Source organism: Artibeus jamaicensis, unplaced genomic scaffold (assembly GCF_021234435.1).
Source record: "Artibeus jamaicensis isolate MK-2021 breed Jamaican fruit bat unplaced genomic scaffold, CSHL_Jam_final contig_332, whole genome shotgun sequence".
NCBI lineage: Eukaryota > Metazoa > Chordata > Mammalia > Chiroptera > Phyllostomidae > Artibeus > Artibeus jamaicensis.
Window position 1 is genome coordinate 13591628 of NW_026521788.1, and position 25967 is coordinate 13617594.

The window sequence follows — 25967 nt, forward strand, 5'->3', positions numbered from 1 at the left end:
CATTAACCAACATCACTCTTATAAATACAATAAAAAACAGAAAAAAGAAGCATAACTTCTTTAAGAGAGCTGAATGTTAGGCTGTCTTACTCTAGAAAAAAATGCCTAAGTCAGAAAATAAATGTTGTGGATAGTAAGTAGGTAATGTGCGAAGGCAAGAGGCGGAGGTGAAACCAATGAGTAAAGTCACTATGAAATTCTTATGACGTCAAGATCTATCACAAGATCTTATGGGGACCTCCAGTCAAGATGGCAGTATAGGCAGATATGGCTTGCCTCTTCCCACAAACACATCAAAATTACAACTGCAAAACAGAACAACCATCCTTCAGCGCTATCAGAAATCTAGTTGAATGGAAGTCAGACAACTATAGAATTAAAGAAACCACATCCATCCAGACAAGGAGGAGGGGCACTGACGCAGAATGGGCTGGTTCCACACCCCTGTGTGGTGGATACACATTCAGGAGGGATATCCCAGGAATGAGGAGTCCCAGCCCCACACCAGACCCTCAGCCTAGGGTTCCAGTTCCAGGAAGATACATCCTCACAACTTCTGGTTGCAAAAGAAGCAGGGATTGGGTCAGTGGAAGAAACTTCTGGAGTCCAAAGAAGTTCCTCCTGAAGACCCCATTCACACTCACCTACTCAGACTGGCTCCTTCTGAGCTCCAGCAGTGAGTAGCAGCTTGAAAGGCATCAGCGGCAAACAGGGAGAAAGTAAAGTGTCTGGCGTCAAGGTGAGCAGAGGCCATTGTCCCTTTTCTGAATGCTCTCCCCACAGAGTCTGTAAGTTGGTGCCATATCTGAAACTCTATGAACCTGGCTAACACTCTTTGCTCCACCCAGGAGATGCCTGAGACTCTGCCCCACCCAAATATGGGCCCACCCTAACTGCTTTTCCAGATGAATGGCGGGCCTTGAATCATGCTCCACGATTTCCTAAATCCTCTCAAACAAGCAACAGTTGGCATCAGTGAGCACCAGGCCCAGCACTAGCAGCCAGAAAGCCTGGATTCACAGGTTGGCTTTGCCTATGAATCTCCAAATCCAGCACAAGTAGCAGCCATTTCAGATTGCTTTATAGCTCACTCGGGGTGGTCCTGGGCAAAAGAGAGGTTGGGGCTGAGCTTGCCTTGCACCATCCAGGAAGCCCCAGAGTCTACATACCCAGTGGGCAGCTACAGACCATGTCAGAGACCTCTACCCTGTTTCTGCACAGATGATCTTCCACAGAAGGCAGAGGTTGGTGGTCAGTGGTCACAACCAGTACTTGCCGCTGACTGACCTGGGTAAATTCCTCCCATTGACCTGTCAACAGCCATCATGGCTCAACTACAACAGGAGGGTGTACTCAGCCCAGACAAAGGGTACACCTTGAGTACCCAACTTGGGTGATAGAGGAGGCTGTGCCACTGTACCCTATAGGGCACCTACTATATTAGGCCATGCTACTAAGACTTGGAGCCAAAACAGCTCTACCCAATACATAGAAACAAATACAGGGAGGCTGCCAAAATAAGACGACAAAGAGACATGGCTCAAATGAAAGACCATATCAAAACTCTAGAAAAAGAGCTTTTTATCTCCACAAAATGGAGATAAGCAATCTATCAGACCCAGAGTTCAAAACACTGGTTATAAGGATGCTCTAGGATATTATTGACGACCTCAACAGCCTAAAAAAGATCCAGTCAGAAATGAAGGATACACTAGTTGAAATAAAGAACAATTTACAGGAAAACAAGAGTAGAAAGGATAAAGCCGAGAATCAAATCAATGATTTAGGACATAAGGAAGCACAAAACAAGCAATTAGAACAAAGAGAAGAAAAATGAATAAAAAAAAAAAGTAAGGACAATATAAGCAGCCTCTGGGACTACTTCAAGAGGTCCAACATTCATATCATGGGGGTGCCAGAAGAAGAAGAAAAAGAATGAAAAATTGGAAATCTACATGAAAAAATAAGGAAAGAAAACTTCCTCATTTGGTGAAGGAAATAGACATGCGAGCCCAGGAAATACAGAAAGTCCCAAACAAGATGGAGGCAGAGGCCCACTCCAAGACACATCATAATTAAAATGCCAAAGGTTAAAGATAGAGAATCTTAAAAACAGAAAGAGAAAAGAAGTTGGTTACCTACAGCGGTAATTCCCATAAGACTGTCAGCTGATTTCTCAAAAGAAACTTTGCAGGCTAGAAAGGATTGGCAAGAAATATTCAAAATTATGAAAAGCAGTGACCTACAGTCAAGATTGCTCTACTCGGCAAAGCTATCATTTAAAACTGAAGGGCAGATAAAGAGCTTCCCACACAAGAAAAAATACTAAAGGAGTTCATCATCAAACCATTATTACATGAAATGTTAAAAGAATTTATTTAAGAAAAAGAAGATCAAAACTATGAACAATAAAACGGCAATAAATACATATCTATCAACAGTTGAATCTAAAAAAAAAAACACAAACTAAGCAAACAAGAAGAACAGAGACAGAATCACAGATATGGAGAACATTTTGATGGTTGCCAGATAGGAGAGAGGTAGGCGAGAATGAGTGAAGAGGTGAGGGGATTAAGAAGTACAAATAGGTAGTCGCAGAATAGCCACGGGGATGTAAAGTACAGTATAGGAAATAGAGTAGCCAAAGAACATATATGCATGATCCATGGACATGAACAATAGTGGGGGGATTGCCTGAACGAGTGGGGTGTGCTAGGTGGAGGGGAGCAAAGGTGGTAAAATTGGGACAACTATAATAGCATAGTGAATAAAACACAATTTAAATAAAGAAAGAAAGAGAAAAGATCTCATGGGCCATAAATAAGATAGAGGTTAAGTAAACTTCATTATATTCATACTATGAAATACTGTGCAGTTATTAAAAAGAATGAGGTAGAAGTACATGTTGTAATATTTAAATCTCCATGTCATATTAAATGGAAAAGTCACAAAAAAACATAAAAATTGATTAATCACATCTTTACATATCTATGTGTAAATTCACGTAATTTATATAAACTTAGGAGAGGGGAAAAGAGGAAAATTATACTGAATGTTTTTACACATGCATTATTACATGGGTCATAATATTTCGGTGCTAGTATTAATATAATAATATACACAAATGACTCGGTGTTTTAAAGAAAGTTCAACTCAAGCACATTTTTTCCTCTAGTTCCTACTTTACAAAACGGAAACTGGAAGACAACAGGGCAATGACTGCAAGTTTGCAAACAGGTCACTAAGGACCCGGCTGGGTAAAGACACAAGAGGGCGTGAGGAAAAGGCTGTTGACACTCAGCTACTGTGAAGCCCCGGCTCGTGGCCTCATTACCAGTGACCTTACAGGGCTTTTCCTTCTTCTTAGAATTTTGATGAATTATTAACGTGTTTTAAAACTAGATTTTGTTTTCTTAATATGTATAGTTACCATGGTTAAACTACATTAAACGAAATGATGTTTGATATGGAGGCCTGGCCCATTGTAGGTATTCAATGGATAGCACTGAACAAAGAAATCAACTGGGAATCAATGAGACACTCAATACTTTTCCTAACAAATCAATAAGGAATCAGTCGGCACTCTTACTTTTCCTATCAAATAACTGAAATAATTATTTAAAATTTTGCTCTAAAATATATGTAGTAGTAGAAACTGGTATTTTTTATTCTTTTAATAGTGATTTAAATTAAAAATATTATATGTGGAAAAGTGGCTCTAGTCTTCCTGCTTTTTAATCCGTAATAAAGTCTACCCTGTCCATGTGTTTATAACTCAGAAACTAGTTCACTTAATGGGTAGCTACCCAAGCTGAATTACAAACTCATGAGAATCTAAAATTCTTCTAAAAAATCTGTGATGCATTTAGAAAGGCACACGGCAGTCTCCCTTTAACTGTGGGGGATACATTTAAAGACCCTTTTCCTATTCACGCATATCCATGATAAAGTTTAACTTATAAATTAGGCACAGTAAGAGATTAATAGTGACTACTAATAAAATAGAATTATCTAAGTTTTATGATGCTATATATTGTTAATTCTATTTTATATCATCATAAATATATGATATATGATGGTGTACAATATATACCATCATAAAACTTAGGTGAATGTAGTCTCCTTGTCTGATAACCAATCGGAGGAGCAAGACGGCTGGCTACTAAGTGACTACGCCGTGGACAGCACACACAGCTTGTGCGAAGGGACGATTCATGTCCTTGGTGGGGCAGTGTGAGCCTTTCTCATGCTACTCAGAATGGCAGGCAAGTTAAAATGTATGAGTTGTTTATTTCTGGATTTTCACATGTTACATTTCAGGACTGCAGTTGACCAGAGGGAGTAAGCCATGGGAAGCGAAACCGTGGATAAGGGCTCAATCATACCAACACTCTAATTGTTGGATGACTGTATCAGGAAAGTCAGATTCCAGGCAAATAGTGATGAAGTTTGATAATGTAAAAATGGAATAACGTCAACGTGCTTCCCAGGACCGTATGTATTCAGATTTTAAAATGCTCTATTACGTAGGCCCTGGCTGGGTGGCGCAGTTGGTTTGCGCATTGTCCCCACACCAAAAGACTGCAGGTTCGACTTTCAGTCGGGGCACTTACCTAGGTTGCGGGCTTGGTTCCTGGTTGGGGCACATACGAGAGGCAACCAATCGATGTTTTTCTTCTCTTTTCTTTCTTTTTCTCTCTCCCTCCCTCTTTCTCCCTTCCTTATTAAAATCAATAAGCATAGTCTTAGGTAAGGATTAAAAATAATGTTCCACTATGTAGGCCAGAAGCAGGAATTACCAACTACCTTTGGAGGCTTTGCCTCCATCCTGCACACTCAGAGGTAAACCCACGCAATTGCCGGCAGCATAAATGTGATGCCTGTATCACATTCACACCCACTAAGAACTAGGTCCTAGCACAGTGTAGCCCAGACTGGCCAGACCCTAAGCAACACAGTGCTACATACTAAAACCACAGGTTTCTAGGTTTCTCTTGCGAAGATTATTCTGAGTTGGTTGGCCAGGAATGAGACTGAAAATCTGCTTTTAGCATTCAATCCAGGTGACATCTGGGAAGCAAGTTCGTAGTAGACTCTCACCTTCTACCTGTTCTCACAAATGCAGAATGCAAAGTATTAAGAAGATGACAACAGGATCCAAACAACTCAAGGATAGTTCAATATGGGAAGAGGAGCTTATGGGCAATAAGAAGCCTATATATTACTTTTAAATGCCTATTACTTTTCAATGTTTTTTTTAAGGATATACTAAAACTAAATCACTCCATAGCAATAGGATTAAAGAGAAAAGGGCATAAATATGAAGAGTTTCTACCTTTCAGGGAATTTAAATGCCATAGAATACGAAAGGACCTCCCTTCTTTCTTTTTAATCTGTTACTAGTAAAGGTTAAACAAAAAAAATAAATACAGGGAAAAGACAGAAATGAGTTCTAAAATAGGTACTTCTGGCCAAGAGGAAGGCTAAAATTGATATTTACTGAAAGTCTACTTTTTAGTAGGTCAGCTATTATTTGACCTACAGAGTATTACGGCAAAGTAGGTATCTGAAATTCAGAGAGGTTATGTGACTTGCCCAGACTGACTTCGCTGGTCTGCTTTAAAGCTGATATTGGGACTAGGTCTAGAAACAGGATGGGAAGAAGGGAATGAAATCATGCAGACATGGATTTCAACCGCTATTTCACACGGCGTCTGCAGACTAGCTGGCACATGGGTAGTGGCTGAAAAACAGATGAATAATGGATAGGATTTCCAAATACCCTGTAAAAGTTGTCGCCCCAAAGGTGATGCGACTTCTTGTTGGTCCACTCTATGAGCAGAAAGCCCTCATCACAGTGGCATTTCTTGCTGCACAACAAATAGAAGCTAATGTTCTATAGCTTTCTTGCCACAGTGATTAATGACAAATATCTTCAGTACCTGGTAACTCATTTAGTTTCTTTAGTTGTACTAAAAGGTGGCACAGTATTCTCTGCAACTGAGATTTTCTCACAGAGCAATAAGGATTAAACAATGCTTTACAAATATGAGTGGTTACGGAGCTCATAATACAATGAAACATAAATTACAGAATTGAAATTATGTTCTCACTAAATAAGTTACTCTTAAAGCTTTCCAATGGCCATCCTGATCAGATTTGCCTTGCTCTTATACACACATGATTAAATGTCTCAATGACGTGGTCAAATGGGGCCATGACTCTCTTCCCTGTATCAAATCTGTCTTCTGAAGGCCATCTATAACCTGGTCAGAAGGAATACAACCTCAAGGTTTCAAGGGGGAGTTCCATATCTAGGGTTCGATTTCTGGCCAGGTGAATGCTCTCCTCAGCTTACTCCTCTGAGTGGAATATCTGATACTGAGGGGCAGGGGGAAAAAATGGAAACTTAGAATGTTAGAATTCAAAAGGGCAAGCTTGCTAGTATGGGACTGTGGAAACCCCATGGGAGACAGGTACCTTGGGTTCAAACCCAACGCCCCAGCCAGTGAGCCTGGACCTTGGACAAGTTCCTTAACTCTGAGTCCTACATTTCTTGTCTAAGAGATAAGTATAAGAGGAGTTTTGTCTGGGTGAACATGACAAATAAATGATAGAAAACCAACAGCACAGTTCTATTCACAGAATAACCTGGGTTACATTCTTTCCAAGGTTACACAGCTGGAGAGGAGAGGAGAGGCAGACAGCCAGACTGCGGCAGTTCTAAGACTGGATTTTTAAAAACTATTCCACTATCCTAGTTTTGTATCTCTACAAGCATATAAATCTGAATTGCTATCATTTTAACTTCATTCCATTTTTCAAGGAAAATTTCACCAATTACAGAAAACTAAATTTCAGATAAATTGGGGGAAATGAAGGAAATAAAAGATAAATCTACAATATTCATCTCAAGCTGCAAAATACAAGAGCACTTGTAACAATTCACTGAAGTATTTGAAAAATGACAGGCATTCATTTCTCTGTGATTAAAATTCAGCTCCATCTGAACATGCTACTTTTGTACCAAGCCCACCCAAGATGTTACAAGAAAAATAAAACCTCAAAAGATCTAACTCAACACTTTTTCCTCAAAATAACATAATAGGAATCTTTTCAATTTTTTCAAGTTTTAAAATAATTACAGATTCATGGAAAGTTGCAAGGACAGCACAGAGAGAAGACATCGTACAACTCTACAATTTTAGTAATTTAACTCTTATTCTTATTCAGTTCTGGTATCTGCTTTAAGTTGGTCTGGATCAGCATTATTTCACATCTTTACCCAAGGCAGGACCCTCTTCATTCTTCAGATTTGCTCACTGCATGAAATGTTAATAATGTGGAATGTGTGGAAACAATGATACACCTGTCTGTTTTTCTCTCCAGTTTTAGCAATCTATATAATTTCTGACAATCACATATTTTAAACTTATTTTTCAGAAAACTAATTTTTAATCATTAAGTGTCCTTTTCCTGTCACTTATACCTCTTCTCCCCATGTGGCTGTGACATTCCCTTTCTTTGAAAAGTCACTCTCTCTTGGGTCTGCTTCTCTGGATTACTACCACCCAAAGTGGGGGCAAACCATCCACTTCTCCACCCATTGAACACATTACAACAAAGTGACATCCCTGTGCCAAAAGCTACTGTCTGTACTGAGCATAAAAGCTGTCAAGACATCAGAGCTCACTCCTGCCCTCATGGACTTGACAGTCCACCCAGGAAGACAGCAGAGTTCACAACTGCTTGTTACAGTCGGGCCAGGGGTTGTGTGCGCAGTGCCACAGGGGGCTTACTCAGCCTGGGCTGTAGAGAAGCTTCCTGGAAGAAGCCAAGTGAGGGAGCCATGTGAAAGCTAGCAAGCTAGTATAATGTTATGATTTAATTAACAGTTGTTGGTAGACCTTTTGTTTTGCACCCCACCTCCATCCTGATCTAAGTTCAATGTTTCCTTTTTCTCCAGACATTTTCAAGATTGTTAATGTATTTCTCCAACAGATGGTGCTGCGTACAGCATAAAGCAACGTATTTCACTATTCATTTCTCGAATGCTTCCACAATCTAACTTAACACTATAAGACTACTATATGCCTCATGGCTGATAAATTAAAAACAAGTTCGTTCAATGGAAATGAACCAAAGTAGCCATTTTTAGCTGAGAAATTTGTTTCTAAAATATTCTTGATATAGTTAGATAATAAGTCATGGGAGACTTGGTTTCTCTTACATAATATCTCAAGTACCAATTTTCCTTTCCTGACTCCAATCTCAACAGTGAAAGTTACTAAATCTAAAAAGCAGTATCTTAAAATCTCATTTGCTCTCATCTGAAATTTAAGGACTGACAAGTGAGAACATACTTTCCTAGTGTTCTAACACTGTCTGGAGAACTTTAGCAACACTGTGTTCCAACAGTGACTGGGATCTTAAAATCCCAGCATAATTCATATACCCTCAAAGCTTTCTTGTGATACCTCAAAGGTGGCGATGATTTTGATCTTAAAACCTAATAGATGCGTAAAAAAAAATCTGCACACTGTCCAGAGCAGCGCTGTCTAAAAGAAATATAATGCAAGGCACATATATAATTGTAAATGTTCTTATAAGCCACACTAAAAAATAAACGGATACAAGTCAAATTAATTTTATCAATACGTTATATTTAGGCCAGTATTTCCAAAACATTACCATTTCAACATGTAACCAACATAAAAGTGATCAGTGACCTATGTATTTATTTTGGGAGATGTACTAATAAATCTTCGTGTATCTGATGCATTTTATATTTGTAGCACACGTATCTCAGTTTGTGCAAGCCCCATTTCCGGTGCCGTATAACCAACCACATGGAGCTGGTGGCTACTGTCTGAGACAGTGCAGGGCTAGGGCATTCCTCTGTCTCATCACTCAATCCTGAGATTCAGATCTCTAAGGAGGGAGGATTCTCCCACCAGTAAGCACTCCCAGGGCCACATAACTGCAAACTACAAAACACCCCTTGGGGTCTGATTCAGAGGCACAATTGTAAACATGTTTCATTGAACTTTGCGAGTTTAATTAAAGTTTTAAATGAAACTGATGAAGTGGATTCAATCTGGGACATGTTAAAGACGATGCTTTGGGGGGAAGCAGAATGGGTATTTTGTGTTTTGCGGTACCTTTTTCTCTGCTGAGAAGGGCGGGATTGACAAGTGCTGGACTCTGTCCGCTGCCAAAGAGAAAAGCTGCTCCCGTCACACGATACCTTTGTGGTAAGAGCGGGTTCTTCACACCCAGACCAACAGTCCCGCCTCATTGTAGCCTCTTACTTGAATAGAACTTTGCTGACACACCTGCTTCATTAGCATAACCACTGATGCTCTCACCTCTGGGCTTGCTGCTGACAGAAATAATCCTAATTCCACTTTATTTTCCACAAACAATTTTTCCTGAAGACATTCCATATCCTTCTGAGTCATATATGAATTAAGAAGGTCACCTGGTTAATAACGGAAAATTTAAATAGCAGCTGACATTTATGTGGTGCTTTTGTTCTACACAGAGTCCTTTCATAGGTATTCATTTAAGAACACACAGAGGCAAAGGAGTAGCATAGGAAAACAGCTAGGGTAAGAGGCAGAAGCCCTGATTTTGGAAGTCTAGATCTCTATATTTATTATTTCCTGAGTGGGTGGCGGCGAGGGGATGAGAATCACCACCACCGACTGTGACTAGGGCTGCCGCTAGCCCTGGTGGTGCCTGTGTGGTTTGGAGAAGGGTGCCCACGTGGGATGGACACGGACCTGCAGATGCAGGGCGTGGCAACTAGGCAGTGGCTGTGAGAAAATTAGGTAAGAGTGCTCCAGAGCATACAGCCTGGCAGGTGCAAGAGGCAGGATTTCAGGCCCCACTTGCTGTCCTGCACAACTGCGCGTGCACCGCAGCCAGGGCTACAACAATCTCCGACGGAGCGTCTCTCATGCATCAGACGCCACTGAGAACTTCATGTGTATTCGCTCATCTGTGCCCCTTTAGAGCCATATGAGCAATCCTCACTTTACAGATTTAAACTAAGGATTAGAGAGACTGACTATTTGGGCCACACACCTGGTACCTGGTGGAGCCAGGATGGGAATTCTGGTCCGCGTGATGCCCACAGGTCGTGATCCCAATGTGCACATTCCAGGGGGCCAACTATCCTCCAACCTGAACTTGCCTTTCCCCGAAGTCAGTCTAACCACTAAATTTTATTGTGCGTATGGAAAGTTATTGCAAGTTTTGAAATACTATAGAAACAATCTGATTCTTAGAATTGTGTTGTTTAGTAAAAAAAAAATCAATGATCAAAATATTGGCTCAGATGATTTTTAAATACTTGGGTTTTAAGACTTTCAGAGAAGAGGGTGCAATCTGTACGGGCTACAAAAGTAGCACACAGATGCGCTATAAAGTAGCACATACAATTATTTACAAAAAAGAGTTAAAAAGGAGACATTTGTCATCACAGGTATTATCCAGGGTCACCTGCCACAGGTCACAGATATGGTTTCAAGGTCATCAAGTGGGGAAATTAACAGGTTAAATAAAATAATAGAATGCTTTTTTTTTTTAAGGAAGTCTTGAGTGATCTGGTAATTGGTTTATTGGTATATTTTATTTACCATTTTCATCCTGGTAATTAACAATTATTCAGGAGCAAAACAGGGAGGGAGGCAGAGTGGAGAGAGTGGTGGGTCACATCAAACTCCTAAATGCAGTCAGCCTTCTCTGCCCCAAAAAACAGACTAGCTGGACCTTGAAGGAGAAAGAAGGGTTGCTTCCTTTTTGTTTTAAAGAGCTAGACTGATTTGTATTCCTGACTGACTGTTTTTCTGTCTGTTTTTCCAGGGGGAGTGTTCCGATAAGAACGTGGTGTCTTTGGGCACAGGGGAAGAATGGTGGTGAGTGGGGCGTGAGCTTGGCATGAAATCTGGTTAGTGGAGGTTCGGTGTAAAAGATGTGTAGTGGGCCCTGGCTGGTGTAGCTCAGTGGATTGAGTGCAGGCCTGTGAACCAGAGGATCACAGTTAAATTCCCAGTCAGGGCACATGCCTGGGTTGCAGGCCAGTTCCTATCAGGGGACATATGAGAGGCAACCACACACTGATGTTTCTCTCCCTCTCCCCTTCCCCTCTAAAGATAAATAAATTTTAAAATCTTTTCAAAAAGATGTGTAGTGGTTTCTTCATTATTATATTAAAAATTTCAAAACATGAGGAAAATTGCAGTGCCTTGAGAATTTGGCCCTATCCTGGCTGCAGTGGCTCTCCAGTACTTAATTCACTAAACCTAATTCCTCTCACTTGTCTCAAATGGAACCAAAGTTTATCTGGGCTTTAAAAATGTGGCATAGAAACTCCATCTACTATTTTCAATGTAACACATACAATCCAGGACAGTAGGCATGCATCATTTCTTTAAAACGTCTTGTGTTTGGGGAATCACTTGTCTAGGCCAAGATATGACTGATTCCTATTTGAAAACTGGATTATTAAAAACAAAATAAAAATATGTCAGCATGAGTAGCTCAGCGGATTGAGCGCAGGCCTGCGAACCACAGGATCGCAGTTTGATTCCCAGTCAGGGCACGTGCCTGGGTTGCAGGCCAGGTCCCAGCAGGGGACAAAAACGGGGCAACCCCACACTAAAGTTTCTCTCCCCCTCTCCTCCCTCTCCCTTCCATTCTAAATGAATAAAATCTTTACAAAAAATATGTCAGCATGAAAGCATGAGAGTCCATTCCATATAATTTTTTAAAAATTCTATGTCTACTTGATCGGACATATCATTTATATTAAAAAGTGAAGGAGGACATAGAATGTCGTTTTTGCTAGAGTTGCAGTGCCCGACGAGGTGGCCACAGGCCACACGGGGCTCTGTGAAATTAATTAGACTTAAATAAAATTAAACACCACTGTCCTCCGTGGCGCAGTCACCTGTTGAGTACTCAGGAGTCAGTTGCGTGTGACTAGTGACTGCTGTTGGGAAGCACAGTGCACGTAATTCCGTCAGCATGGAAAGCTCTACTGCACAGCACTGCCTTAAAATATTCAGTGTTCTTGCTAGTATATTCTTACTTTCTCAATACTTTCCTCAAAGTATGTGCCCCTCTTTAATTTTTTTCTCTCCTGGAGATCGACACTAATGAATTTTGGAGTAGCGGAAATAAACTAACGAGACCTTTCCTCCATGAAGCTACACACTGTAAAGCGGTTCCTCTTTCCGCCCCCTCACCGGGATTGGGTGAGTGTCTGAGCCCACGCCATGCCGGATCTGGTGACTCAGAGGTAATCAGGACTCGTACCCTGCCCTCAGGGGCTTACAGAATCAGGGCGGCTCTCCATGAAAAAGGAGAAAATTCTGTGTAGTAGATGCTACATTTTAAAAATCAGTAATCTACATTTGCATTTAATAAACACTAGATATATTAAAATATGCTTATATTTTATTTTCCTTAAAAGAAAACAAAAAAACTATCCTCTGGAAAGCCCATTTTCTTATTCTCTCCAACTTTTATTCTGAATTATCTATATTCTTTTATTATTTCAAAATGCTAATTTAATTCATTCTCTTAGGACTTATTTTTTAAACTTTTGATTGTATATTCTTATAAATCTCCTTCTAAGAGAGTAACTGTATTTCACGCTTGAAAATAAGGTAACAAAAATGAGAAATTTTAATTACACATTGCATGTTCTTATCCATTCGAAATCACCTGAAGTTGTAGATTTATGTGATATACTTATTGGTATTATGTGCAGACATTTAATGTTTATTCATTAAATACATAACATTTAAAGTGACTATTCTTCTGGACCTTTAAATATGGAGGTTTGTAGAAATTTTCCCCTTTACGTTCATTTTCTTCTCTACAAGACACACATTCCTAAAATAAGGGAGATGTAGTTAAACATCTTTGAAAACAGGTAGGACTAGATTCTAACCCTGGTGGGACTGTGTAGTGGAGTGATCTGCTATGTTACTTGACTTGTTTGAACTTCAGTTCCTTCACCTATAAAGTGAGATGAAAATTTCCCACGTGGCAGTACTATCCTGTCATTTAAAGTTTTCATTAAAGAAGGCATTTATCAGCATCTCATGAATGCTAGATATCAGCAATTACCAGTTTCCTCCTACTGGGCTGTAGGGACACCCTGAAATTCCTGGTTGGCTACAATTAACTGTGTCTTCTGCAAAACTTTTGGCGTGACAATTTTTTTTTTTGTCTGTAGAGTGAATATAATAGAGTTGACAGCCGATATTTATCAAGGGCTTACTAGATGACAGGGACTTTATTTCATTAGTCTTCACATAATTATTTTTCTTAACAACCCTACAAAGGAAGGAGGGTAATCCGCGTTTTCAGAGGGATCGCGGAGCTTGCCTGAGGTCATCCTTACGACACCCTGGGTCTGCCACTCCTCGGTCCACCCTGTGAAACCAGGGGACCTTCCTAGAAGCATTCCAGAAACGAATGGATTAAACGCTCAGAGAGTGAATTTTAGGGTATGTGAATTATATCTCCAATAAAGCTACGATTTCAAACAACTGCTGAATTTGCAGTGATTAGGAAGTCAGTATAAAGTAAAGATTAGCTTTATTTTATGGTGAACTTGGTCTGTAATTGCTTTTTACATGTTTTAAGGAAACTCTGCATCAAGTATTTACTCTCAACATAAATCCACTCCCAATGTCCACTAAGAAAAGCTGCTATGATTCCAAGGGTCAGACAGCCTGAAGGTCTGTATGAAGAAATGACAACTTCGGGTCTAGGTCTAGCAGGTCAAAGAATAAGACACTGAAGCACCAAATATTCTGATAATTAGCCTGAAACCTATTTTTTTAAGTGGAATACAGGCCAATAAAAACTCATGAAGAATATTGAAAGAATCTGGGGGAAAAACTGAGATTAAAAAAGGGTCCAGAAATAATTCCAAAAGTAAAATATGAACATATTTTCTTAAAAATGTTCTGCATACTTTGCATACCTTCCATTATTATTTTATCCCCTCCTCATATATTTTTGACTTAGAAAACTTTCTTGGGTTTTGGAAAGATTGATGTATTTGATTAAAGACTGAAACAATCACAACAGCAGCTGTATATTAGTATTATGGGGGAAAATGTTGGTTAGATTAAACGGGATTTCAGGCCTTCGATACAGAAAACAGCAATAAAAGTTGAGGAACCTGACTCTCAGCCTGACACACAAATGTGTGAAATTCAAGGACTGTTTCTTTTAGTCTAGTCACTCCTTTGGTTTTCATTCCTGCAGAGAGTCACAGAAACAATGCACCACCAGGATTACCTTCATCCATGCCGTTCAGCAGTTCTGTTAAATCTTCATTTTTACTGTCAAACTGATGCTCCTTCCACGTTTCTCCATTTTCGCTTCGAAGAACAATGAGTTCTCTCTCTTTTCCTCTCATAGACCCAAAGTGAGGTATCTCCACTATGACAGGGCTGGAAAAAAATCCACATTATTTTGGTGTCGTGTTAAATGTATTTACAACATCATGCTTTAAAGAAATGTTTCATTAACAGTATTCATTTGAAAATCAGAGGTGCCACTAAGGTTGGGAATGACTTCAAAGCTGCAGAATCATTTGCTAATTAAATAATAGAGTAGAAGCTGGAAAACATGCCATCATTCATTCATTCACAACCAGTTCTTGAGGGCCGACTGCAGGTTAGGCTTTTGATTTAATTGGGGGTGGTGGTGGAATATTTAGCACATATAAAAAGAAATTCTGATTCACAGAATTGATCATCATAAAAAATAGACCATAAGAAAGAAACTTGGTCCATTAAAAAAACACTATAGGTATTGTTATATTATACAAAATGCTAATGATTTAAAAGGACACAGTCATTATTTATTTTGTAAATTTCCTATTTCAGAGAACACTGATTCTTTTCCCCTTAGCAAGAAAACATCAGTATAACCATCCATCCCTCCCACAGTCAGTTTCCATGGCTTTCATGGCTTGTGTGGTTAAGACAGCTTCTCTGATTTTCAATTTGTGAAATGGTAGAAGGCAGCTTCATTTCCTAGCTCTAGTGTAACCTGCAGAGGAATATTTAAATTTTCTGAAAAAGCACTTGTTGGTTTGAAGTGATATAATTATTTATTAATTTTTGACAGTGTCCTTTTGAAAAAGAATGGCTGCAAATTGAAGACAGCCAATCAAGCTTAGGAATAATTTTTATTAGATTTTAAAATAGGATAAATGCTAAAAAAAGAAATGAATGGAAGTAAGCAGACCACAATCACATACAAGGTATGTAGTTGGATTGTGCAGCTTTCTTTCATGACATTTAAGTAGACAGTATCGTTATTCTCCTACAGAGCTTGTATGTAACCTCAACTCTTCACCTATGTATCTGTGTAGATAAAAGGTACAGTAGTTGTAATGATCAAATACCATAATAAAAACATGAATATTTGATGTATTACAAATGCACTCACTTAAAATGGTGTGACAAATACAATCATTTCACTTTTGGCAAAATAATTATGATTAATTCAAATTAAGGATAAAAAAACTTTATGCCTTTTTTTTTTTGACAGGTCAAGGCAAAATCAACTATTACCAGCAGTGTTGATAATTTCAAGAGTTATTTACCGTAGTTTTTATTTTTAAGTGACAGCTGATGATTAGACATTAAAAATTTTTGAGAACTATATACAATCTTTGCAGGTTAATGCATCAGATACTGTCTCTGTAAATATTTCAGGAATGTGACTTTGCGTATGACACTCAATGTCACTGGAGAGAAGATATGACAAGGATCTCTGACCGGGGTGAAAGCCAAGCGTAACTTTTCATAACAGGTCTCTTCATGCAGACTGCCAAGGCACATACACCAAACAGACGAGCAAACAGACAACAAACACCAACACATTTCAGCTTAAACAAAATAAAACAAAACAATTTAATAACTTCAGTAGAATATTCTATATGCTATTTGGTTTTCTTTCTATATCTTGTATGCCCAACATGTTTCAACATCAGTTTACTTCTTGATCATTTTTCCTTCTCAGAGCCCACAAAAATTAGCACATAAACTTTATTTTTAAATGTAACTCCCCGCACATACATACATACACATATCTTACTTATAGTAAGTATTGATTCAAAGCTCGTAAATACCTTCTCTTACACTGGATTCAAAGTACACTGTCAGTCTGTCCTACAAGCTATCACGTTCAGTGGAAACTTTTCAAACTAAAGAAAGGCTTGCAAAAGCACAGAGGAGTGGAAGCGGGATGCTGGCGGTGAGTCCCACATGCTCGAAAAGCACAAGAGAGGTAGCAGTGCTACGTGTCAAGTCAAGCCACTATGGTTTTGTTTTCTTTCAGTGACACACATCAGCTGAAAGCATTAACAATTGAAAATACAAAAACAAACTTGAGACAAGAAGAAGACCATGAGTATGATAGAAAAAAATTGAAAGATGAAAAGAATTGTAGACATTCTGTAGCTTGTCTATGAAGAGCCTACCCAATAAATTTTGTTCCTTGAGGCCCAAGCTGCAGGATTCGGCTAACCAAGCTCTCACCCTCATTTACAGGGGGAGGATTGGTAGGAAGATGCAGTTTACTGAATAACATCCATGCAGCAGGAAGAGAAACGAGAAGGGGAAATCGTGAACAAACTGTCCGTCACGACAGAGCCTGCCTGATTTGCACCCAAGTGCCACCTCAGAAAATGAACGAAATTTATTTATTTCTTTTTTTATAATACCATATCACAATGGATTGTTTTCCACAATGGTGGTCCTTGTAAAAGGACGTGTACCCAAAGTAGCCATTTGTTCAACGTGGTGATATAATTCCAGGACCTGTATTTTTCCCCTCAGAATGGTGCCTTGACTGCTAGGGGGCTGTTTGGGTTCCGTGCACTCACTGAGCAGAGAACATGCTTCTTGGTTAGTAAAAGCTTTGACCAGCCAACTGAGTTAAGGGAGTATCAGCCTAATAGCTTCTCACAGAATTACACAGCTTTGTGACCTCTGACACTACAAAAAATGTGTACTCAATCAAAATCGTCCAGCTGAGTAGTTTTAATGGTTAACTTCTTGAGGTAAAGGTAAAGAAAATCAAAGATGTGGTTATGAGGGCCAAGATTAAAATTGACAAAATAACTTACCCTAAAAATTGTGCCCCTGCAGGACCCATTTCTACCAGCCTACTGGCTAATCCCTCTCCTTCCACCATGGGGGGTGGGTTGGCCAGCTTATGTCTCTTTACCAGACGGCAGGTGATGCGGGTGGGGGCCGTACACTTGCGTGGAGGAATGATGATTCTCATCCCGTGGTGACGGCTTCCTCTCATGGAGCCGCCTCTTGCATCCACCATGAAGCTCACCAGAAACCTGCGGGGAGAAGATCAGAGAGCAAATCAGGGACAGAAAGAAACCATCTTCAGAGGAGGTTTTGAAATTAACTGTTGAAGTTTAAAGCGACAGACAATGTAACTATCACTGCCTCTCTTTAAAAAGAAATTGGAAGTAAATACAGTGGAGTCACATCAAACATGCATTGAACTTGTGCAGTGGGTGAAGAGTGGAACATGACAATGTAGTTTCAGTAGAATACGTCCCCCTGAGAGAAGCCAATCGTTTGTCAATCGCCCAAAGGGAAGGAAGAGGGACTGTTTCCAAGTTGGAATAAAAACTGGCTATTAAAGGACTATCATGCATTTAAAACCCCAAACAAAACCACTGCATGTGGTCTCCTGTGGGTGGTTTAAGCTATACTCAAGGTTTGTTTTAACTATAAATGGTTTTAATCATTTGCTGACTATGGAATCTCTCCCTGACAAGTAAGATGAAACTCCACAGTATGTCCTAACATGTACAGCTCATAAAATGAGTGCATATTTAACCACACCAACACTCTAATTTTTACTATCACAAAGCAGAAGGTAATAAAAGCAGATGACTAGTTTTGCTAAGACAATTTTGATGGAAAGGGATTTAACCTTTTCATTATAAATGTCTTTAAAATGGTTTAAAATAACCTACATTTAAGTATTTCTATGGCAATACGAAGTATTGTGACTTGAACTTTTTAGAAAATGTCTCCAAACCATATAATTCTGCCATTGGCCTTGACATTAAAGCTAATGGGAAATACATGAAAATGTAGATATGATCAAGTAAAGCAATGAATTGTGTCATATCAAGGTGACAGCACATCGCAATTGCAATTTCTGCTATGTGCTTGTGGAAAGAAGTCTCCTGACGAGTTCTCCCACCTTTGCGATGATGCTGTAAACCACTCTGGTGAACACAAACCAATGAGCCCAACACGTGGCGGGGGGGCAAGCCAGACAGGCGAACAGAAAAATGGATTTGCGTGTTCTCATTTTCACATGTGCAGACATGTTTATTACTGGGACAACATCAAATGTTGATTAGAAAATTGTTTGAATACCTACAGTGTTTTAAGGAAAAAAAATAATCCCATCCATCAAAATCCTCTATTACTTATTCTATTCTAAAAAGAGTTCTAACACTCTGTGCATAGATTTTAGGACCCTGCATGAAGGTCCTAGCTGGGGACCCTTTCCTAAGGAGTCTCTTCCAAGTGCCTCTTATCCTTGGAAGAGTAAAGTCTTCGATAAAGCAAATGGACTCGCTATCCCTTTGGGGAGAGACGCAGCACAGGGACCGGTTTTTAGCCAATCCGATTTTCAGAACCTACTCTAGTCATCAGAGGTGGAATCAACTTCATACCCCCTTGCTCATTTTGGATTTGGCCCATTTCCTTTGGATTAATTTATGTTTTTTTAAATAACATTATACCCTACATGAGGGCCTGGGGCCACAGTGACATTCAAAGTATGAGGGGAAGAGATGAACTCCCTCAAAAACCAAAACAACAACAGCAGAAAACCCCACTTCTTCCTAGTCAAAGACGAAGATGCGTGTTCACTTAGAGAAGTGTCCAAATGAATTGTCTCCAGTGCTGGATGTTACAAGGTTCACCTGAACCTACTCTGGGGAGCTTACATTTGCTTAGACATGTAAATGTTTGACAATTACTTTTAGTCAGTAACAAAGACAATGTGGCTATGAAGTCTAAAACAAAACTGATCTTTCCCAGCATTTAGTAGTTAAAACCAATTTGTGATTGAGAATAACAGTAAGAGAATGGATTAAAAAAATGATTCAAGACAAACTGTGGGTTTGAAAATACAGTTGCTTTAGTCAAAATAAACACTGGGATGTTTACAGTGAATGGGCAGCGTCTGCCCTGGCAGCAAGGCGCTGAGCCTCAATAATACAGATCGTCTTTCAGAGCAGGTCTGTCCCGCTCACTGCTTCATCTGCAGAGCTGAGCACAGGCCCTACACCCAATGAGCGTGCACTGCATGAACTAATCAGCAAAACTGTTTGTTAACTGTGCTTAGAAACTGCCTAGGGCAGACTTGGTTAATAACAATAACAACAAAGAATATGTGTATGTATATGTGTATATATGTGTGTGTATTTATGTATAAATGTTTATACACATATATAAATTTTTATATATTTGTATATAAATGTTTATATATAAATATTATATATATGTATATGTGTATGTGTGTGTGTATATATATATACATGTATATGTGTGTGTGTGTGTGTGTGTGTGTATATGTAAACAAATGTTTATATATATAAACATTTGCGCTCAGCAGTGTTAAGGTAGTATAAGAAAGTAATCAGCCCTGGTTGGTGTAGCTCAGTGGATTGAGCATGGGCTATGAACCAAACAGTTGCTGGTTCAATTCCCAGTCAGGGCACATGCCTGGGTTGTGGACTAGGTCCCCAGTAGGGGGTGCATGAGAAGCAACCACACATTGATGTTTCTCTCCCTCTAAAAATAAACAAACAAATAAATAAATAAACTTTTTAAATAGAAGGTAATCAGTGTCAATATGAAACTATCCCAATTGCAAAGACTTTCAGAGCAAAATGGAAAAAACATGGCTTAGAAGATTTTAATGACAAATTGGAATAGTGTCTGTGTTCTGATAGCACACAGTGCGGAGCTGGAGCTCAGGACCAATTATTTGCTTTTCTAAGGTCCTCAACGCTCCAGAGCCAACAGACGGAGGAAAGGGGGGAGTATGGGTTAAACAGGGGAGGGGCCCTACTATTCAATTACATTATGAAATACAATGATTTGCTTTCCAAACTCATTCTTTACAGATTCTCTACAAAATAAAATTCCATGTAGTATAATTTACGAAAACAAATTAAAAGGTGATATTTAATTATATGTATCATATCTTACTACTATTTAAACAAAAGCAGGAATTCTACAAATGATCCTAAAATTAACACATGAATATTTCTAGTTTTAGGAACAGCAAGATGACAAATGCTAATACACTACAGACATCGACACAATCTAACTGTGGGGAGAAATTCACATAAATTAAAAATACGAAAAAGGGTGGGTCACATAAAGGACACAGTTATCACCTTGAATCATACTGAGGAAGTGGAGAAGAATAGCTGCAAAATAATTTAGAAAGCAAATGGGAAAAATTAATGTAAGATAATTACAAGCAAGCAACAGAAAATGTCAATGATAAGCAAAAGAAAAATAAAAACCATCAGAACACAAAACCAAGGCATCTGGCATTTGTGGGACAACTTGGGAAAAACATTTGCCATAAATAAGCTAGTCCAGAGACCTGGCACAAGTGAACTATTTCTAAGTATATACCAAGTTTATAGTTTCTTTTCAAATAAGCCCATATTAGTGACCATTACTTTTGCTTTCCTGCATATATGTCTATTGCCTTTCAAAAATTCAAGGAAGAGAGATGATCTGCATATTCAAATACTTCATTGTCTCCAATATACGGAAAAGTTCACTTCTGCTTGTGTCACCCTATGCTCCCTCAACTTCTCAGTTAACTAAACTAACGGTAGTACCTTCCTTTCCATTCAAACCTTCCATTTGTACATGGAAGGTACAGAATGCTTGTTCTAGATCTTTCTGAAACATGGTGGCAGCCAAGCTTGAGTCAAAGAACTCTTCAACACAAGTGCCTACCGAATGTATTCCAAGTATTTTATATTTCCCTCTACCCTCTGGGTGTTTTTGCTTTTGCAATTTTAGACTCATATATATCTAATATAAACTGCATAACTAGTTTTAGCAGTTTAATAATTGCCATTACTATAATTAAAGGTTTTTCTAATTTAAAGAAATACGTTAATGGCTCAAAGACAACCACATAGTTTATAGTTTATAAACTTTATAAAGCACTTTTGTGTAAATTACTGCCATTTGAATGATACTGCAATGATTTATTTTTCAAAACTGTGGAGTTCCCACCTACGAGTCTTTAAGAATACTTTAACTAACCAGCACATTACTCAGAATCTCAGACTTTTCATCTGTAAACCTGAGATAATGTGTAAAACTTTTCTCATGGTATCATTTTAGGTTCAAAATACATTAAATAAGATAATACATGTAAAACATTTAGCACAATGTCAGGAACATGAAAAGCACACAGTAAATGTTAGCTTTATAATTTATTTTAATTAAAAGCAGCAGAAAATACTTCATATAATACATATGGAACTTAAATAATGTTAATTATTGTTCATTTATTTAATTCCAAATGAATCAGCTCTTGTCCTGGGTCACAACTAATTTGTGGTTTAAATGCCAATGTCAGAGGTGAAAATACCTTGAAATTTCACCATGTGAATGTAATTATTTCTATACCATGTATATGGGTACCATCTATCCCGAGTTTTAATAACCTGCAGGTAAGGAATCCATTATTTAATGATACATTGATGATCAACTGAGCAGTCGAAGCAGGGCAGCTTCCGGCCAGCGGCCTCGGGTTTTGCTGACAGCAGGACAGTGAGGAGGCCTGTCTAATGCGGCTCTTACCACAACCCTTCTTGTGGACATGTGTTGCTATGGTTATTTTTTTAAAGTGCATTTCTCTATATTCTTTTTTTTTCTAATTGCAACTTTTATCATTGCAATGATAATTTAATTTCAGGAATGCAGAAGGTACCAAACTTGGTCTAGAGATTTTTAATTATATTTTCTTTTTGAAGGAAAAACACAAAACCAACCATTTGTCAAATCAAAGGCCTGTATCAAGAGAAAAATATAGGAACATCGGAGTTTACTGCTTATTTAAAAACTGAGTTTTTGAGTGAAATTCTTCTGTCATTTGAGGCAAAGCGCCAAAGCACTAAAACCAAGACAACACCGGGACTTGAGCCCAGGAATAGAAAACACTTGGGGGGGGGGGAGAGGCCCCAAAGCCAAGTTAAGACTAGGTGAGCAGTTTTAATCGGTGTGCCTCTTGTGGCACACTGGTGTGTCCCAAGAATTTTTAAACAAGCAATACCTGACTCAATGTAGTCAGGGGCACTGACCTCTTTTCCCTTACACTGCCGAATTAAAAAAAAATAACAGCCAACACAAGCAATGTAATGGTGTGAATGAATCAAAATTTCACCTATTTTTTTGTCAGATTGGCAAAAAGATACTTTTTGGTGTGCCGCAAAATTTTAGTAATTACTTTTTGGGGGCCATGAGGTGCAAAAGGTTGAAAATCACTGGACTACATTGTCAGAAGGGATTTGGGATAAGCTGGCCACAGATACGTCACCACCCCTCCACTCTGTACTCGGAAAACGCAGAGGTAGCTGATTTTATCTCCCTTCTAACTGCCTGCTTAAACTATATACCTAGTTGATCAAGGTTTGTCTGCTACGTAACCTTCCTACGGAGGCGGCACTGACACGTGCACCTGCCCCAGTCCGGCAAAACAAGGCACTTTACCTCCCAACAGGGACCCCAGGCCGAGCTCTTCAAAAAACCAAAAAAAAAAAAAAAAAAACAAAAACAAAGATCTAGAAATGTACCAGCACAGCCAGGAAAATTTGAGGCACCAAAATTTTCATGGGGTTCCTCTCTAATACCGTGCTTCCATGAATAAAAATAGATGCACAAATTTGCTTAGAAAAATATTTACTAATGAATTATAAATATGCCACATACACTCACTAGCAAAGTCCCATAGAAGGTCAATATTTTATACATACAAAGCTTGTCAATAGGAGTTTATAATTGCAAATGTTAAATGCGATGTAAATTTAGTAGGATAAAGAAAAAATGACTTTTAGGTCACTTACCCAGAATGAACAGGACTTGAGACAAGATTGACATTGTCCAAGGTGTCTGCAGCCCAGCTATAGTGTCTAAGAGAATCTGAATCAAATTCTCTAGTGAATGTTAGATGCTGAAAAATAAAATGATAGATTGCATCAACAACCCACACAAACACTGGCTTTGCTGAACTTACAATAAATACCCATATGTCTCTATAAGGACAGATAGTACCCACGTGTCTCCGTAAGTCCAGAGAGTCTAACATTCAAAATAAATACTTTATATATACTTCGCTACAGATCTACATTGATGTTTCAAGAATCAGAAAATAGGAGACTTCCAGACGAGATGGAGGCAAAGATAAACTTTGCCATGGCTTGCCTCCTCACACAACCACAGCAAAATTACAGCTAAACTACAGAACAAATATCACTCAGAACTGTTAGAAAATTGAGCTGAATGCAAGTCTAACAACTAAGGAATTAAAGAAACTACATTCATCCAGATGGGCAGCAGGGACAGAGGGGCGGAGATGCAGAGACATGGAACAGTCTGGTCCCAAATCTATGTGTGGTGGGTATAAAATGGAGGGATATCATAGGAGTGAGGGGTCCCAACCCCACACCAGACCACCCAGCTCAGGACTTCAGTGCCAGGAAGATAAGTCTCCATAACTACGGGCTGTAAAAACCAGTGGTGGGTGGGTCAATGGAAGAAACTGCAGGATTCTCAGGCATCTCCTCTTGGGGGACCTGTGCACAAGGACTTACTCAGACTCACTCCCTCTGAGCTCGAGCACCAGGGCCTTGAATACCTTGAAGGGCACCAGTGGCAAATGGGGAGGAACTGGGGTGAGAGCCCCTGGCATGAGGATGAGAGCCGGGGAATAGTTTCCTCCCAGACAGAACTGCAGAGAGTGGCCATTGTTCTTTTTCTGAGCCCGCCCCAACACAGAGCCAGAGTGAGGGGTACCACATCTGAGTCTCCATCAACCTGGCTCACACATTGATAAGCCCCTCCCTGACAATTACCTAAGGTCTGCCCCATCCAACTTATAGGCCCACCCAAGCTGGTAGCAGTGGTTTTCCTTGTGAAGGATTGGGCTAGGCCAAGACTCAGACCTTCCTCAAATAAGCAATAGCTGAGCTCAGCCCCTGTATCTCTCACTGAGTGGCCCCAGGCCCAGCACAAGCAGTGGCCATCTGAATACTGCTTTAGAGCTTAAGCCAAGGGGCCCCAGACAGAACACAGGTGGAGGCTGACCTTGGCCTGCACCACTGAGGGAATTTGAGGGCCTGCTCACCCATCAGACAGTTACAGAGCACAATGGAGCACTACCCAACCACCTCCACAAGCCACATAGGGAGGTGGATGCTAGCCAGAGGCACAGCCAGTCCTTCTAGTTGTCTGGACTGGGTAAATCCCTCCCATTGATTGGCTGACAGCACTAAACACTCATCTGTAAGAGAAGGGAGTGTTCAGCCCTCACAGAGGGCACACCTCGCATACCCTGCTTGGGGGATAGGGGAGGCTGTACCACTGGATCCTACAAGACAACTACTACATGATACCAAGACATGGAGTCAAAGCAGCTCTACCTAATACATAGAAACAAACACAGGGAGGCTGCCAAAATGAGGGGACAAAGAAATATGGCCTAAATGAAAGAACAGATGAAAACTCCAGAAAAAGAGCTAAATGAAATAGAGATAAGCAATCTATCAGATGCAGAGTTCAAAACACTGGTTATAAGGATGCTCAAGGATCTTACTGAGGACCTCAACAGCATAAAAAAGATCCAGTCAGAAATGAAGGATACACTAGTTGAAACAAAGAACAATTTACAGGGAATCAAGAGTGAAGTGATGAAGCTGAGAATCAAATCAATGATTTGGAATATAAGGAAGAAAAAGACATCCAATCAGTACAGCAAGAAGAAAAAAGAACCCAAAATATTGAGGACAGTGTAGGGAGCCTCTGGGACAACTTCAAACGTTCTGATGTTCACATCATGGGGGCGGGGGGAGGTAGGTGGCAGAAGGAGAAGAGAAAGAGCAAGTAATTGGAACCTATTTGAAAAAATAATAATAAAAAATTTCCCTAATTTGGTGAAGGAAATAAACATACAAGTCCCAGAAGCACACAGAGTCCCAAAGAAGATGGATGCAAAAAGGACCACTTCAAAACACAGTATAATTGAAATGCCAAAGGTTAAAGATAAAGGGAGAATCTTAAAAGCAGATGATTACCTACAAAGGAGTTCCCATAAACTGTCAGCTGATTTCTCAAAAGAATCTTTGCAGGCTAGAAAAGATTGGCAAGAAGTATTCAGAGTGATGAAAAGCAAGGACCTACAACCTAGACTGCTCTACCCAGCAAAACTATCATTTAGAATGGAAGGGCAGATAAAGTGTTTCCCAGAGAAGGTAAAACTAAAGTTCATTATCATCAAACCATTACATGAAATGTTAAATGGACTTATTTAATAAAAAGAAAATCAAAACTATAAACACTAAAATGGCAATACGCACATAACTATCAACAACTGAACCTGAAAAAAACTAAACGAGCAAGCAGAGCAGAAACAGAATCATGAATATAGAGTCATTGGGGAGGTGGCCACTGGGGAAGAGCTGGGGGAATCAGGGAAAAGGTGGATTAAGAAGTACAAATTGGTAGTTACAGAACAGGCAGGGGGATGTTAACAGCAAGTACAGAAACGGAGAAGCCGAAGAACTTATATGCAGACCATGGGCGCAAACAAAAGAGGTGGGATCACTGGAGGAAGTC

At 39.4% G+C, this 25967-nt stretch overlaps 1 protein-coding gene across 5 annotated transcripts in view; it reads right to left on the bottom strand.

The window, feature by feature from the left end:
- ANK3 (ankyrin 3) overlaps positions 1-25967 on the bottom strand; it is a 326106-nt gene that overhangs the window by 54961 nt on the left and 245178 nt on the right. For all 5 annotated transcript variants that reach the window (XM_053663869.1, XM_053663868.1, XM_053663866.1 and 2 more), the window contains 3 exons: positions 23201-23307; positions 17174-17398; positions 14329-14483 (listed from right to left, as the gene is read on the bottom strand). In XM_053663869.1, the coding sequence (XP_053519844.1) occupies positions 14329-14483; positions 17174-17398; positions 23201-23307 (487 nt within the window). The remainder of the gene's footprint in view (positions 1-14328; positions 14484-17173; positions 17399-23200; positions 23308-25967) is intronic.